Genomic DNA, 12,150 nt, shown 5'->3' with positions numbered 1-12,150 from the left:
GACTGGAAGTGTACAACTTCAAATAAATAACAACACAAATCATATTAATCGTTTATGAGACACCATATCAATTTCCAACAGTGCAAAGTTGAAATTTGCTGTTTCCATTAACACAGTTTAACACATTGTTCATAAATTGCTATAAACTGAACAGATATACACTAATGCGTGTGTGCTAATAAATTCCATTAAAAAGTACAAAAACATAACTTGGAAATGAAGATACAATAATTAAAACCCTTGCTGATATCGCCTGGTTTCCAATCTACTTTGCAGAACTTCCAATTGTCGCTTGGCTTCGCATTGGGGGAAATTGTTCAGGTCATAGTATTGAGGGGCTATTTTAATCAACCAGTCGGCTGAAACACAATAATCGAAACGTAACAATCAAAACTTAATTTCCTTGTTTCTTACGTTTAATATCCGTAACAGTTCTGATATAATTTTTGGTGGTCAAAACGAACTCGTTATAAATAACCCATTCGGGTTTATGGTCCAGGCAAGTAGAGGGATGAAGTTGGACAACCTGGTTGTCTTTGATTGTTAAATAATGACCAGTTCTCTCTAGATGAGCCACCTAAAGTCAAACTTTGTATGGGAGAGATGTTATAAAACCATTCACAAGTATTTACTTGCATGAAAAACCCATTAACAAGGGCTTTTCGAATGTTTATGTAGTAATCTTTGCTGGTGAAGTCGGTGGAGGTACGTTTTAGGTTAAACCGGTCCATGATCCTGGACAATTGCTGTCTGACGTTATCTGCGGACTTAAGCGAACGGTAGTTCACGAAATTGTCGTAACACCATTGAGGATCCTCCACACCTACAGTGCATCGAGTTACATATCAAGTTTGACAGCATATAAACTTTACTCACTCTGCTTGAAAGCATGATAAACGTTGAGTAAAGTGAGATGGTCTCCGTCGATGTGGGCGAACCTCATCTTGGCATCGTCGGCCGCCTTCTTGGCCTCATTCGGTCTGACGAAACACTGCGGGACTAAATATTGGAGCGGGGCGCGTGCCCGTATTCAACAGATATAGTTGAACTCAAATCAATCCTACAGAGCTATCCTTAATCAGAACCTTTTTGAGCCCTGTATCGTGTTAGACTACGCGCGACTCTAACAAGATACACATGCTAAAAAGGTTCGAGGTGTGCGCAAATGCGGATGCCGAAAAAGTCGATTTTAACTATATTAATAGGACCTCAAGTATGATATAACAAAATAGACTTCAATAGTATCCATAGTCATAATGACAGCTCATAAATAGTATTTTAATGAACGAGTCTATTAATGACGGCGATTAATAATCAAGACTGTTTCGCTTTGTGTGCTTAACAACTTCTTTACGCTCACACGTTAACCATAGTATAGTTTACTTGTAATTGCAACAAATGTGCTACTCAAAACATACCTTATTTAAAATTTAAAATTATTAACTTTAAATTTAACCAAATTACACCCAAAAAACGCATAAAAAATGAAACTGGTAAATATATAACTAACCTGATAACATAGCAGTTACAGACAGAATTTCATTGGAGCAATTGTGGTTGCAACTGGCTATTAACATTTTGGCTAGCTGCGGATCCAGAGGGAATTCGGCCATGACTGCCCCCAAATCCGTGAGATTTCCGTCGTCGTCTAAAGCGGCCAAGTAATTCAGCAGCTCCAAGGCCCTCATCAGGGTTTCTGGAGCTGGGGGATCCATGAAGTCAAAATGCACCAAATCATCTATGCCAAGTTTCTTCAATTGCAAAACGACTGAACCCAAATTCGACCTTAAATTGAAGATATTTTAGAAATCATCTTTAATTAATGAATGGCAACCTACCTTAAGATCTCAGGGTAAGTATTTGCTTGCATCTCATTCTTATATGCTTTTTCGGTGTATAATCTAAAACATTTTCCAGGTTTCGTTCTGCCGGCACGTCCAGCTCTTTGTTGGGCTGAAGCTTTGCTTATTGGAGACACCAGCAAGGACTCTACTCGAATTCGCGGATTATAAACTTTCTGTTTGGCAAAGCCTGGATCTATCACAAAGACAACCCCATCTATTGTGAGGGAAGTTTCTGCAATATTGGTAGAAACTACAACTTTCCGACCAATAGCCCCATTTGCCTTATTTGGAGGTGGATCTTCAAAAATCCTTTGCTGGAGATTTGGAGGTAAAGTTGAATAAAGAGGGATGCATTTAAGTTCCCCAACTTCAGGACCCAAATTATCAATTTCTCGCTTAATTCTCTTACACGCAACTTCAATCTCCTCTTGCCCCGTCAAGAACAACAAAACATCTCCTATATACAGCACAAAAAATAAATATAGTTCAATACAAACATTTTTCATAACTTTACACTAACCTGCAATTTCCTCGCACATATGAATTTGAATTACAGTACGAATTGCCGCCTCTAGATAGTCTCTTTCAGGCTCTGGTGTGTAGAAAATTTCTACAGGATGAGTACGTCCTGGGACGTTCATTAAAGGCGCGTTATCGAAATATTGTTGAAATTTGCCGGCGTCTAGAGTGGCGGACATAATGACCAACTTTAAATCTTTACGCTGCTTAATGACTTCTTTTAAAACACCCATAAGGATGTCTGTAGCTAAAGTTCTTTCATGAGCTTCATCTAGCAAGATACATTGATAGGCTTCTAACATAGGGTCGCTCATTCCTTCACGGAGCAACATACCATCAGTCATATATCTAAAATAATTGGTTAACACTTGGGGAAGGTCCAAAAAAGTTACAAATTTGATTTATAATAATGATGCAGCTGTAGTTTTGCTGCCAAACGTGCTTTAAACCTGAGATATGTGAGTTTTCAAAATATGTGAATTACACTCAGTAAATCCGCTTAATCCAATCAGTTTTTATTGATTTTAACTTCTCAGGAAATAAAGAAAAATCGATTAATTTTTTTCTTATTGGAGCGGACCATTCAGTTTAAGTTAAGATTAAGTGAATAATTTACAAAAACATACATTAAAAGATTCTCAGCATGTCAGCACTAGTTATCAAAAATGTATCCTAAAACTTACTTTAAAATTGTTTTTGCAGATGAACAATCCTCAAAACGAATACTATATCCGACTTCCTGTCCCAACCCCACATCCATTTCCTCAGAGACTCTCTGTGCAACTGACATAGCAGCTACCCTCCTGGGTTGGGTGCAACACACCCCCTTTTTGCCCATGGATCTGGCAAACTCCACACACCACTGTGGAATCTGGGTTGTTTTGCCAGAACCAGTCTCACCTACCAAAACTATGCACTGGTGTTCTGCTAACAGTCGCATGAAATCAGCTCGGTATTCAAATACTGGGAGTCCAATCCTCTTTCTGAATAATTCATGATAACGAGGGGTGTACTGTAGACCAGTGTAAGGGTTAACTCCAGGGGCTAGAGAGACTTGGTTGACACCTGGGAGAGCTACCATGGGTTTTTCATCCCTGAAATTTTGTTTATTATGCTGAGAGATGCAAAAGTTGGTTAACACATTGTTTGACTTTGAGTGTGGCAATAAGGGTTAAATTATTAATAAAACATTGAAATTGCTTTAAATTTGAGTAAAATAGTACACAAAAGAGCAGATCTCACCTTCTTTTCTTGGAACCGGAGTCCCCAACTTCTATCCTACGTTTGGACATAATGCACTAGGTCTTAAAGACTTGCTTTAATTGTATGTATGAAATAAGGTGTTAGCTTGTTTTATGTGAATTGTTTTTGATAAATACGAAAAAATAAATTGAAATTATCACGTTTTTGATTGAAATTTACAGTAATCGGCAAACAACAATAATCTTTTGAGAAACGCGAACTGGTGACTACAATGACAGTGACAGTAATGACAGTGCTCTTATTGGATTTAGGTTTGGACTAAGTAGATCATCTATCTATCTCACTTTAAACGTGGTAAAAAAAAGATAGAAACTCAATTTATCTATTTTAAGGTTGTATATGAAATCTACACTAAGAAAAAAGACCTAACAGATAAATATGTTATTTTAATCTACACTAAAAAAAAGGACGTGATAGCAAATCTAAGGAATTATTAAAAAAGCGAAAATGAAAATTGTTAACCCACTATTAAACGTAACAGAGAGAAATTAGTTTAATTAACCCAATATACATTTGTTGGTGTTGATGCATTTGGCCTGACAAACCAGCTTACTTTTTTTTAACTTAACACCCCTTTCTTTTGATACTATAGTAGATCTATGTAGTATTGAGTGTACTAAATAATAAATTACATATTTATTCCATTTCGCGTTACAATACATACAATATCGCTTCAACCATTTACTCATAGTTTTTGTACTAACTCAGTGAATTATTAGCCTCTGACGAGTTAATAGTAAGTAATCCTCCGTCCGTCAGTTCGCCCTAGGAGTTTCTCGGGAAGCTAAACAAAATTTAAGTTTTCCTTTAGAAAATGGTGCCATAATTACTGGTTGAAAATAATTATGTAATAAAATATGAAAAAGCAACAAATGTGTTTGTTTTGTTTTTATTATATATATTATAAAGAAAAGTCCAACATAAGCATATCCGATCTCAAAGACGGATTAAGTCTCTTTTAAGTCAATTCTTTTTTAATTTTGAAGTCGTAGGCTTTCTATGTGTGTGTTGCTTGTGCCTGTGTTCGGCCTTAATAACATCAGAAATTTTCTCGGCAATCATCACAGTAGCCGCGTTGGTATGCCCTGAAATGGTAGATGGCAAAACTCCAGCATCGACCACTCTAAGTTGATTAATCCCATGCACCTTCAAGTTGTAATCCACCACCGAGTTATTTCCCATAACCCCCATTCTCGTGGTTCCAATGGGATGGTAAATCTTTAATAAGAACAATTAATAAAAACGCATCGAAATTAGATCATGTATTCACAGTTGTGGCCAGATATTTGAAGGCACAATACCACCAATCTTTAGAGACCAATCTGTAGTACTTAGTCGCAGTAGGGCACCGCTACCACATACGGAGTACCATTAATTGCTTTATAACCGTCTGTATCAGTCAGTTTCAAGGCCGTTTGTACTCCTTGGTACATCACCTCAAGATCAGCTTCATCGGATAAATAATTAGGATTGATTAGGGGACAATCGCGAAGATCATTTGAGGCCAATGTGATTTCATCTACTGAGACCAGATGTAATGGAACTATGGCCATGACTATGTCAGTAACAGGGTTTACTTCATAGAAGCTCTGACTGTATTCCTCCGTGAAACTACAACAAAACAAATTAACTAAAATTAATAAATTAAAATTATTAATTAAAATTTGTTATTTTAATTAATGTTTGGTTTTTCTTCTTATTAGTACCTGTTAATTGCTCCTAAGTTAGGATCCGCACCCCTAGATCCTAAAATGAAGATCTCGAGATCCGGCACTGTGTCATTATCAAAATCATGGAACGAGATTACTTGGGCCCCACATTCTGTAGTCAACGGTCTGTGGTCCTCAATCCAAAGCTCAACCATATCCTTCAGCGAGTCGTTATAGAGCGAGATGTTGGTCCTATAATGATTATAATTCTATGGCTGTTTAATTCAGATTTATATTAGATTCACCTGTAGAGGAATGCATTAAACGCCAAATGATCCTGCAGGTTTTGACCAACAGGCAGATCCGCCACCACAGGAATGTTTAAAGCTTCCAACTGGGCTGCCGGACCAATTTCCGACAACATCAACACTTGAGGAGAGTTAATGCTTCCAGCGGATACCAGAACTTCTTTGCAGGCACTTGCTGCATAATACTGTCCATTCTTGACGAACTCAACCCCCACAGCAGTATTGTCTTCTATTATTATTTTAGTAACTAAAGATCCAGTGGAAATTTTCAGGTTGGGTCTGGATGCTGCAGGGCTGATGTACGAATAATTGGTGCTTGAGCGAATGTTGCTGGTCAAGTAATTCTGGAATCGATCTTATCCCAATTGGTTTTCACCGTTGTAGTCCACTTCTGGCAAACCTAAGTCTGCAAATCCGTCCAAAATGGCTTTGATCTGAAGGAGGTGTTTGTTAGTTGTGATACTTTAGCTTTAGTCGGCAGGTTACCAAGATGGGACTATCTTTGATTAATCCAATCGTTTGCGGTCCATCGGTGCCGTGATACTCCGCATTGTAACTCGTTAAGTTGACCTTCTCTGCTTTCTTGAAATAAGGCAAAACAACGGCATAGGACCAACTGGGGTTGCCCGATTCCGCCCAATAATCGTAATCTTTCGCGTTGCACCTTACGTACAATGCCACGTTGATGTCGCTGTTGCCTCCCAAAACCTTCCCTCTTGGACAGGGGCATTGCTGGTTGTTGGCAACTAGAATGGACCTTAAATCGCCATTTGCATACTTAAGAAACTCAAATATTGGTAATACCCAAACACCCGGTGGTTTGTTTTGTGGTATTGTAACCCCAATTCCATTCGCTATGAAAGAAATAGAGGGTAAGCCTCACTATGGCAGTAGTGTCGGGGGCCGGAGTACCGGCTTCCAGTACCAAAACTGTGAAATGCTCTTCTATGAGTCTATTGGCTAAAACACCTCCCGCGGTACCGCCTCCGACTATGATAAAATCATGCGTTCCAAACTCTGGAAATTGCGAGTTCAGTGATTAAGCCTAAGTTTGCTGCTATCGACATGACTTATGTAACACTGAAGAGCTTTCGTTTACGAAAAAGGCACCGTTGTTTACATGGTTAGAGTAAGTGCTGGAAAGGGATATCAAATCTTCCACCTCTTGGTATAGGGTGTCCAGGTTAGTTAGGTCAGCCCAAACCCCCAAAACTGGCCCAAGGAGGATGAGAAGTTGTACTCTCAAGAATCTCATTTCACAGCTGTGAGTATTGAAGATTGAATGGTATTGATGTAATTTGTGTGCTTATTTAAATAAAGTTTTAGTCTCTAAGGTGCATTTATCAGTTGTTTGCACTTTTTTGCTGATAATTATACAACTATTGACAATAATTCATATGCTCACATGCGGACTGCCTGTTGCCGTAAAATTCAACATTAGACAACAAGGTACTTGCGGCAAAAACATCCTTTTAGCCTGGAATGATAAGCAGCGATCAGAAGGGAGGCCTAAGGGGGCATTGAAAGATCAGAGGCATGTCTTAGATAAATTCATTTGATGTTAGTTGTGTGATAGTAAATGGCAAATGGCACAATCAACGCCCTACGCTCACCTCCAAACGCTGCGATTATCTGTAATTAATTGATGCATACAGGGTGGCCCAACCAAAAATTTGCACCTCGATTTTGAGTATTCTATCTATAACGTCAATTTTTGATTCAGGGGTGGGGGATTTCTAATTGTAATTTCAACCTTCTCATTTCAATACCCGAGGGGTAACAGTTACCCCCAAAATTTTTAATACGAAAGGGTGTATCTCATTTTAAAGGTAGTTGTATTCAGATTATAACCTTTAAATTTATACTATGTAGCTTCTTATATGAAAAATTTATCAGATAGCCCTCGTATAACCAGCGGTGCCGTTGCCCAAAATTTAAATATTAATTTTTAATGAGGTGTGCATCACTGGCATTCCCGGCTCCAAGTGATGTATGATATTTCGAAGATTTTACCGACATTCTGAGATTTATAAAATATACCGCTAAATTACCATATGTGTGTAACTATGGGCTACTTCAGACCACTTTGAATTCGCAATCTCAAGGACACTGTTGTCAACAGAAACGACCTTTCTAACTAATCCAGCCAAGGTTTATTGGTATCGAATAATAATATATTATATGAAAAAAAATGGGAAATTTACGTAAATGAGGAGACAAAGTGGGCAAAACAAATTTTCGAGAAGAATGGTGCCAGCTAAACGCCTTAACAAAGGATGTCTGCTCTCATACTTAAATTTAAACATAAACGTAAAGAAAAACATTACAAAAACACTTTGGCATAATAACACAAAATGTGATAAACGAGAGCTCAAAGCCCATCAATCGACACCACCCCGTACATGAAATCAAAGTTGTAGGAAACACTCGACGCATAATACATGCAAAGTTTCAGCAATTTTCGATAAAAAATAAACAAGTAATTAAAAAAAAAGAAAAAAGAAATACATAGTACATTATTTAAATACATAATTTTACAAATTCTTAGAAATTAAATATGTTCAGCCTGATCTAAGATAGTGCTGTTACAAAGGTAACTTATCTTAACATCTAAAGTCGTTTCTACATTTAATCCTACATAAATATGGTCTTCAACCTTACCAAAACATGGTTTCGTTTTATATACATTAAAATACTCTTTATCAATAATTTGTTTTAGCGCTTCTTTAGAAGTTTTCTTAAATTTCAACTCAAAGATGACACCTAAATTACCACAATACAAAATTAAATCGGGCCTCCCATTAGCAAAAGTATATTCTGTATCAAATCTTGTTCGGACTTCTTGCATGTTGTAAATCATTGCCCATCTCCCCTTGTAAATCACGGCCAAGGGAAAGAATACCCTTTGTTGGAAAGGAGACACATGGGTCCACTTGTACCGTTTACAAGTGGACAACGGCTAGGAAACATGTGTGCTGCACATGGAGTGCAGATGACCAAGGATCAGGGAGACAGGCAATGGTGATATACAACAAGAGGGCAGAACACCCTTGGCAAGTGATCGAAACGGGCGCACTTGATATCCTTCGGGAATTTTTGTTGTCACTGTCTTAGTTGTTATCTTCGTTACTTGTTAAAATAAATACGTTAAAAATCCATCACGACTGAGCAGTTAATTCCTCACGCGTGCGTCATTCACGAACCCCTATTTACCACTGAGCATTACGAGATGATATGAGGATAGTCACCACTAAATCCTACAAATCTAAAGTGGGTTTCATGCAAAACATTGAAAAGTATTCTCATTGTTTTTTTCATGTTTATGGTTTGATGCAGCGATCACCTTTTGAAATGACTTTACGAATTGTTCAAATTTTGGTTTTTCGGCATTTGGAGATAATACGTTAATTGCACTTGCGCAACTATCTATACTTTGATTCAGTGACTCATCGTAAAAAGTCATTAAGTGGTTTTGAAATTCCCCTGCAATTTCTAAATTCGGAATCTTTATTTCATATTCGCATTTACTCACTTCTCTCACATACGTGAAATACCCCTGTTGTAAAAGAAACGTAAGATACAGTACTGGCCATAATTACTGCAACTTTTAAAATTGTTTTATAGTTTTGTTTAAATCGAAAGAACAAATGCGCCACCTCGTACATACATTCTTTATTGAACTACCTTTACTTATCAGAGAAATGGAATATATTAGGTCGTGTAGTATGAAATGAGTAGAATTGAATTGAAACTTTAGTCATTCTTTTTTCATATGAAATGTTTTTATTGTCAATCGAAATGTGCACCACCATTATCAATCCACTTCTGCCATTTAACGGGAAGTTCATTGATTCCCCTGCTGTAAAAGCCTGCAGGCCGGGAGTCGATAAACTCTTGGAAGGCAGCTTTGACAGCCTCGTCGGAGTTGAATGTTTTCCCTACCAAGAAGTTATCCAAATTTTGAAAGAAGTGGTAATCAGTGGGTGCTAAGTCGGGTGAGTACGGTGGATGGCGAAGAGTTTCCAATTCCAACTCCTGTAGCTTGGCCAAGGTGACTTGTGCGGTGTGTGGCCGAGCGTTGTCGTGCAACAATAGCGGTGCGCTTCGATTGACTAATCTTGGCTGCTTAACCGTCAGTTGCCTCATCATTTCGGTCAGTTGTCGGCAGTAGACATCAGCCGTAATCGATTCACCAGGTTTCATGAAGCTGTGATGGATGACACTTGCGTTGGACCACCAAACGGACACCATAAGCTTCTTTTGATGAAGATTTTTTTTCACACAATGTTTTGGTGGTTCATCTTGATCCAACCACTGCGATGAACGTCTGGTATTGTCATATAGGATCCATTTCTCATCACAAGTAACAATCCGATTCAAAAATGGATCGTTATTATACCGGCACAACAAAGAAACACAAGCTTCGAGACGTCGTTCTTTCTGTATGTCGCTCAACTCATGCGGTACCCACTTGTCCAGCTTTTTCACCTTACCAATTTCAGCCAAATGAGTCAGTATTGTTTTTTTGGTTACACTGAATATTAACGATAATTCGCTTGCACTTTGACGTGGATTCGCTTCCACCACGGCTTCCAGATAATCGTTATCCACTTGAGTTTCAGGTCGTCCACGTGGTTCATTTGTTCAGGTTAGTTCAGGTCAAAATTGCCAGAACGAAATTTCATGAACCAACGAGATACTGTTTGCTGTGAAGTGACTTCAGTACCAAACACATCATTAATATTGCGAGCCGTCTGAGCTGTTGTGGTTCCACGGTGGAACTCATATTTCATTAACACACGAATTTCGCTATTTTGCATGGCTGCACAAAAATTTTTATAAAAATAAAAGTTTTCAATAATTTTTAACACTTTAAACTCTGATCGAAAGAGGAAGAATGTGCCTTTTCCACATAAAAAAGTCAAGTCCAAATGTAGATTTAGAGTGAAGTTATTCGCAGTTGAATGTGGCATTTCGAGAATCTACTCATTTCATACTACACGACCTAATATTATCTCTTCGCATATTCACTGGTATAAACAAATTGTGTTTCTACGCTGGTCAAAATTATTGCAACTATTTATTTTTTCGTGTTTTTCTGAGAAGACTTTGCTTTTTAGTTCCTGTATTCAATTCGACTATTAGTTAGTGAATTTTCCATCATGGCTCGAAGTAAAACATATAGTGGTGACATTAGAAACAGAGTGATTAATTTTTATAAGAGTGGTCTAAGGCAAGTCGAAATAGCCCGAAATTTACAACTCCATAAATCAACAGTGTCGAGAATCATCAAACAATTTGTTCGCACTGGTGGTATAATATCATTAAAAAACACTGGTAGACCAGGAAAGTCCTTCAAGCAATTGGTCCGAAAAATTTTAAATATTGCGAAAAAAAGTCCTTTCCTATCTTCAACGAAAATCCTGAGTGAAATCGACCAAGCAGGATCATCGGGCCTTTCAAGTCGAACAATAAGGCGAAGACTTTGTGAAAATGGCTTAAATAGTTATAGACCTGCCAAAAAGCCTTTGCTCTCGAAGCAGAACATTAAAGCCAGGCTCGAGTTCGCTCAAAATCACATTCACTGGACACCAAATGATTGGAAAAGCGTCGTATTTAATGACGAATCTAAGTTCAATTTATTTAGAAGTGATGGTGTGATTCACGTAAGGCGACCTAAAGGCCAGAGATTGGATCCAAAATACACCTGTCCCACTTTGAAACATGGCGGAGGATCTGTAATGGTGTGGGGGTGCTTTTCGTCATTTGGTATGGGCCTTCTACACAAAATTGAGGGAAGGATGGACAGGTTTATGTACAGAGACATTTTAAGGAACGTTTTGGAACTCTATACAGATGAGATCATGCCGCTTAAATTCACCTTTCAACCCGATAACGATCCAAAGCATGCTTCCAAATTAGTCAAAGAGTGGTTAGAACAGCAAAAAATACCTGTTATGAAGTGGCCATCCCAAAGTCCTGACCTCAATCCAATTGAAAACTTATGGGAAATCTTGGACCAGAAAATTCCGGACTGAAAAGTTAAAAATGCAACTATTCGAATTACTATCAAAAGCTTGGTCAGAAATGGATCCAGCTATAATTGAGAAATTAATTAATTCTATGTCAAATAGAATGGCAGATGTAGTGAGGGCTAAAGGATATTACACCAAATATTAAAAATTTGCTTTATTTTTCGTTGTTATAGTTAATTATTTAAGCAAAATAATTTAGTTGCAATAATTTTGGCCAGCGTAGAAACACAATTTGTTTATACCAGTGAATATGCGAAGAGATAATATATTCCATTTCTCTAAGTAAAGGTAGTTCAATAAAGAATGTATGTACGAGATGGCGCATTTGTCTTTTCAATTTAAACAAAACTATAAAACAATTTTAAAAGTTGCAGTAATTATGGCCAATACTGTATATAGAAGGATTAGTAAGACTTAGTTGTTGTGAGTCAGTAGGTTTTAAAATAACTCTTTTTAATTTTTGTACATGTTCCAATTCTATCGTGTTTAGAATTATACACTTATAAGATCGTTTTGTATCAGACATTATTTC

General features: G+C 37.6%; 1 protein-coding gene and 1 pseudogene across 1 annotated transcript; both read right to left on the bottom strand.

Moving 5' to 3' along the window:
* Positions 1-40: 40 nt before the first annotated feature.
* Dhx15 (DEAH-box helicase 15) lies at positions 41-3,820 on the bottom strand. Its single transcript, XM_066406819.1, has 9 exons — positions 3,606-3,820; positions 3,047-3,457; positions 2,365-2,711; positions 1,839-2,301; positions 1,511-1,785; positions 877-999; positions 633-823; positions 415-577; positions 41-359 (listed from the first exon to the last, which is right to left on the bottom strand). The coding sequence occupies exons 1-9, from the start codon at positions 3,653-3,655 to the stop codon at positions 232-234; spliced, it is 2,151 nt and encodes a 716-aa protein (XP_066262916.1). The 5' UTR covers positions 3,656-3,820; the 3' UTR covers positions 41-231.
* A 769-nt stretch (positions 3,821-4,589) lies between these two features.
* Positions 4,590-6,838, bottom strand: LOC136419749 (L-sorbose 1-dehydrogenase-like; annotated as a pseudogene).
* Positions 6,839-12,150: the final 5,312 nt, after the last annotated feature.

This window comes from Euwallacea similis, chromosome 3 (assembly GCF_039881205.1).
Source record: "Euwallacea similis isolate ESF13 chromosome 3, ESF131.1, whole genome shotgun sequence".
Classification (NCBI taxonomy): domain Eukaryota; kingdom Metazoa; phylum Arthropoda; class Insecta; order Coleoptera; family Curculionidae; genus Euwallacea; species Euwallacea similis.
This window is presented reverse-complemented; position numbering and strand designations above follow the sequence as displayed.

Coding starts and splice junctions, on each gene's coding strand:
- Dhx15 (XM_066406819.1), bottom strand. CDS start 3,655: ATGTCCAAACGTAGGATAGAAGTTGGGGACTCCGGTTCCAAGAAAAGA. Junction 2,712..3,046: donor TCTGCAAAAACAATTTTAAA/GTAAGTTTTAGG, acceptor CAATTATTTTAG/ATATATGACTGATGGTATGT. Junction 360..414: donor AACTGTTACGGATATTAAAC/GTAAGAAACAAG, acceptor ATTGTGTTTCAG/CCGACTGGTTGATTAAAATA.